Source organism: Anneissia japonica, unplaced genomic scaffold, assembly GCF_011630105.1.
Source record: "Anneissia japonica isolate Jap-2015-1 unplaced genomic scaffold, ASM1163010v1 scaffold933_len5953_cov155, whole genome shotgun sequence".
NCBI classification, from domain to species: Eukaryota; Metazoa; Echinodermata; class Crinoidea; order Comatulida; family Comatulidae; genus Anneissia; species Anneissia japonica.
In genome coordinates this window covers 1-5,352 of record NW_022718558.1, presented here as the reverse complement: position 1 = coordinate 5,352, position 5,352 = coordinate 1, and the positions used below count along the sequence as shown (strand labels likewise).

At 37.0% G+C, this 5,352-nt stretch overlaps 1 protein-coding gene across 1 annotated transcript; it reads right to left on the bottom strand.

The window, feature by feature from the left end:
• Positions 1-2,268: 2,268 nt before the first annotated feature.
• LOC117110562 (cell surface glycoprotein 1-like) lies at positions 2,269-5,230 on the bottom strand (the record flags this gene model as incomplete). Its single annotated transcript, XM_033253320.1, has 1 exon — positions 2,269-5,230. A coding segment is annotated over exon 1 (2,962 nt), but the record flags the coding sequence as incomplete, so codon positions are not given.
• Between the last annotated feature and the right edge of the window lie 122 nt (positions 5,231-5,352).

Below are 5,352 nucleotides of genomic sequence, written 5' to 3'. Positions count from 1 at the left end.
TGGACAATAATTCCACTATAAATTGGAAGTGTTGAACTTGTGCAGTTACCATATTCTGTCCCTTTTTAGTGATATTAGGAAGAATCAAAATACAATAAATGATATTGTTGAGGTAAAAAAACAGATGTTAAAGGAAATAAAGAGCAGATTCAGAAATTGTCTTAGTTTGTTCCACTGCCTGCAGAATAATAATAATAATAGTGCGAAGTGCGAAATGCAAAATTTTCATTTGAAAGTAAAGTTGGTAGCGGAGACAAAATTAAACCTCAAAGCCTTCTGCGCGTACGTTAGTAATAAAAATTCAAATTAAAGATCATATCCCAGATTTAAATGAGGATGGTTATTCAGTGAGCTAGCTCTGATAAATTAAAAGCATCAATTTTCAATAAGGTTTTTAATCTATGCCTAGTAGTTTTAGTTAAAATTTTGCATTACTTATATTGCATATCATAGTTTAAATTGTAAAGATATGGTGGATTATTTAAGTAGACAAGGTATAAACAAATCTTCTGGTCCTAATAGTATCCATTCTAGAACATTATAGGAGACAGCAGATGAATTAGAAAGCATTATTACTTTATTGTTCAATAAATCGTTAGATAAGTGTAGTACCAGTGTCGTGGCGATAAGCATATGTTCAAGAAGGGTGACAGAAGCGAGCCGCTAAATTATAGACCTGTCAGTTTGACATCAGGTTTATGTAAATTATTGAAAAAGTTTGTAAGAGATGCAATATATAATAATATTTAAAGTAATAATTTAATAAATAATCATCAACACGGTTTCATATCAGGTAGATGTTTTTCTACTAATCTTTGAAGTTTTTGACCAGTGGTCTTCATGGCTTGATGATAAACAATCATTTGATTGCATTTATTTTGAATTCCAGAAAGTGTTTGATAGAGTGGCACATGGTAGAATATTATGTAAGTTAAAAGCATGGTGTGACTGATAACATGTTCGAGATTTTTTCCCCATACGAAACATTGCATGAAACTTCATTTGGGCCGTCTAGGATTGACTCGACTTGAGTTCGATACGATACTGAGTTTATTTATTATAAATAAGAGCAGGCACTTCGCAATGCAGTGACGCTCGACATTACTATTATTGTTTTTTCTATATGTTTACCTACGGTAGAGGGTGTCTAATTAACGAAGACCAATATTTTTTTTATTTTGATGATAATACACCAGGTTGTAACAAAATCAAAATTACGAAATTTTTTGGGCATCTGTTTGTAAAATTTTCAAGGGTTTTCGTTTTATAGACACTCTACATGGGTGTCTACAAAACGAAGACCGAAGACCCAAAAACGAAAACCTCCCGTTATTTCGGGTGTCTACAAAACGAAGACAGAAGACCCGAAAAACGAAGACTCACATTTTTCTCTTTTTTTTTCGTATTAGGCCTACATCAGGCTGTAAAAAAAATCATAATTATGAGGTTATTCAAACTTTTGTTTGTAAAAATGATCACAAATAATTTTTCGTGTTATAGACCTCACCTCACCTCCCTAAACCACATAGTGAGATTTAGATTGTGTGTAAAGCATCATGTGTGTATGTTTGTATTGTGAAAGGGATTTGTCACCTACGAAGTAGGACAGTAATAATATTCGCTATTGACAATCCTTCGTACATGTGTTGTGTGCCTAAATAAAATAATGAAAAAAAAAAAAAAAACAAAACTTGGGTATATGTGTTTATACCAGTCTATGATTAGATCTTTTCTCGAATATGGTGCTAGTGCTTTGTCTCCCTTGTATACAAGCGATTGTGAATTGTTCGGAAAATGTCCAAAAGAGACCTACACGATTAGTAAGAAATTTAAGATAAAAAAATAACGAAGGAAGACTAATAGCTGTTTTTTTTTACCAACACAAGAGACCTTGTTCTTGTGCTCTTGTTAAGACGTATAAAATATTGCATAAATTTCACACAATTACCCAGGTAATTAAATATCCACTACAAACAACAATAAGGGGTAATGAATATAATATAAGAAAAAAGGTATACACTGTACAAGTATGACTAGAATGTTCTCCCACGCGAAGTTGTCACAGCAAAGTCTGTTAACGTGTTCAAGTCGGTTTGAAAAAAGAAAACTGGTCTGGCCTCTATCTAAGCTTTAGCCGGTACACACCTTAAGATGATTCTAAAAATCTAAAAAGAGGGACAAATTAGCTTTAGGACTCTAACTCTAAGAAAAATATTTAAAAAAGAATAGCTTTTAGAAAAAATAAAATAAATAAAAAAAAAGACCAACCTGCATAATTAGTCTCTGTAGCACCTTCTGTTATTGATTCTTTATCAAATGGAGTAACAGGTGCATCTGTAACTCTTTCTGTTTCTGTTTTATCTTCATCAACCGAAGTTACAGGTGCATCTGGAGCAGTAGTTGCATCAGTGGGTTTTGTTGTTTCTTTTTGATGAACATCAACCGGTATTGTGGGAGCATAAGTAGCAACTTTTGTTTCATCATAAACTAGAGTAGCAGATGCATCGGTAGCAACTTCTGTTTTATCTTCATGAACTGGAGTAGCAGGTACATCGGATGCCTCTGGTGTTTTCTCTTTATGCATATCCACAGTAGTAATAGGTTCATCGGTAACACTTTCAGTTTGATGTTCACGAACTGGAGTAACCGGTGCATCTGTTGGCTTTCGTGTTTCTCCTTCATGAATATCAACCGGAGAAGTAAATTCATCCGTAACACTTTCTGTTATTGATTCTTTATCAAATGGTGTAACAGGTGTATCTGTAACTCTTTCTGTTTCTGTTTTATCTTCATCAACTGGAGTTACAGGTGCATCTGGAGCAGTAGTTGCATCAGTGGGTTTTGTTGTTTCTTTTTGATGAACATCAACCGGTATAGTGGGAGCATCAGTAGCAACTGTTTTATCTTCATGAATTGGAGTAACAGGTACATCGAATGCCTCTGGTGTTTTCTCTTTATGCATATCCACAGTAGTAGTAGTAGGTTCATCGGTAACACTTTCTGTTTGATGTTCAGGAACTGGAGTAACCGGTGCATCTGTTGGCTTTCGTGTTTTCCCTTCATGAACATCGAACGGAGAAGTAGGTTCATCGGTAACACCTTCCGTTATTGATTCTTTATCAAATGGAGTAACAGGTGCATCTGTAACTCTTTCTGTTTCTGTTTTTTCTTCATCAACTGGAGTTACAGGTGCTTCTGGAGCAGTAGTTGCATCAGTGGGTTTTGTTGTTTCTTTTTGATGAACATCAACCGGTATAGTGGGAGCATCAGTAGCAACTGTTTTATCTTCATGAATTGGAGTAACAGGTACATCGGATGCCTCTGGTGTTTTCTCTTTATGCAAATCCACAGTAGTAGTAGTAGTAGGTTCATCGGTAACACTTTCTGTTTGATGTTCAGGAACTGGAGTAACCGGTGCATCTGTTGGCTTTCGTGTTTTCCCTTCATGAACATCGACCTGAGAAGTAGGTTCATCGGTAACATCTTCCGTTATTGATTCTTTATCAAATGGAGTAACAGGTGCATCTGTAACTCTTTCTGTTTCTGTTTTTTCTTCATCAACTGGAGTTACAGGTGCATCTGGAGCAGTAGTTGCATCAGTGGGTTTTGTTGTTTCTTTTTGATGAACATCAACCGGTATAGTGGAAGCATCAGTAGCAACTGTTTTATCTTCATGAATTGGAGTGACAGGTGTATCGGATGCCTCTGATGTTTTCTCTTTGTGCACATCCACAATAGTAGTAGGTTTATCGGTAACACTTTCTGTTTGATGTTTAGGAACTGGTGTAACCGGTGCATCTGTTGGCTTTCGTGTTTCTCCTTCATGAACATCAACCGGGGAAGTAGATTCATCCGTAACACTTTCTGTTATTGATTCTTTATCAAATGGAGTAACAGGTGCATCTGTAACTCTTTCTGTTTTTTCTTCATCAACTGGAGTTACAGGTGCATCTGGAGCAGTAGTTGCGTCAGTGGGTTTTGTTGTTTCTTTTTGATGAACATCAACCGGTATAGTGGGAGCATCAGTAGCAACTGTTTTATCTTCATGAATTTGAGTAACAGGTACATCGGATGCCTCTGGTGTTTTCTCTTTATGCACATCCACAGTAGTAGTAGGTTCATCGGTAACACTTTCTGTTTGATGTTCAGGAACTGGAGTAACCGGTGCATCTGTTGGCTTTCGTGTTTTCCCTTCATGAACATCGACCTGAGAAGTAGGTTCATCGGTAAAACCTTCCGTTATTGATTCTTTATCAAATGGAGTAACAGGTGCATCTGTAACTCTTTCTGTTTCTGTTTTTTCTTCATCAACTAGAGTTACAGGTGCATCTGGAGCAGTAGTTGCATCAGTGGGTTTTGTTGTTTCTTTTTGATGAACATCAACCGGTATAGTGGGAGCATCAGTAGCAACTGTTTTATCTCCATGAATTAGAGTAACAGGTGTATCGGATGCCTCTGATGTTTTCTCTTTATGCACATCCACAGTAGTAAAAGGTTTATCGGTAACACTTTCTGTTTGATGTTTAGGAACTGGTGTAACCGGTGCATCTGTTGGCTTTCGTGTTTCTCCTTCATGAACATCGACCTGAGAAGTAGGTTCATCGGTAACACCTTCCGTTATTGATTCTTTATCAAATGGAGTAACAGGTGCATCTGTAACTCTTTCTGTTTTTTCTTCATCAACTGGAGTTACAGGTGCATCTGGAGCAGTAGTTGCATCAGTGGGTTTTGTTGTTTCTTTTTGATGAACATCAACCGGTATAGTGGGAGCATCAGTAGCAACTGTTTTATCTTCATGAACTGGAGTAACAGGTACATCGGATGCCTCTGGTGTTTTCTCTTTATGCATATCCTCAGTAGTAGTAGTAGGATCATCGGTAACACTTTCTGTTTGATGTTCAGGAACTGGAGTAACCGGTGCATCTGTTGGCTTTCGTGTTTTCCCTTCATGAACATCGACCTGAGAAGTAGGTTCATCGGTAACACCTTCCGTTATTGATTCTTTATCAAATGGAGTAACAGGTGCATCTGTAACTCTTTCTGTTTCTGTTTTATCTTCATCAACTGGAGTTACATGTGCATCTGGAGCAGTAGTTGCGTCAGTGGGTTTTGTTGTTTCTTTTTGATGAACATCAACCGGTATAGTGGGAGCATCAGTAGCAACTGTTTTATCTTCATGAATTGGAGTAACAGGTACATCGGATGCCTCTGGTGTTTTCTCTTTATGCATATCCACAGTAGTAGTAGGTTCGTCGGTAACACTTTCTGTTTGATGTTCACGAACTCTAGTAACCGGTGCATCTGTTGGCTTTCGTGTTTCTCCTTCATGAACATCGACCGGAGAAGTAGGTT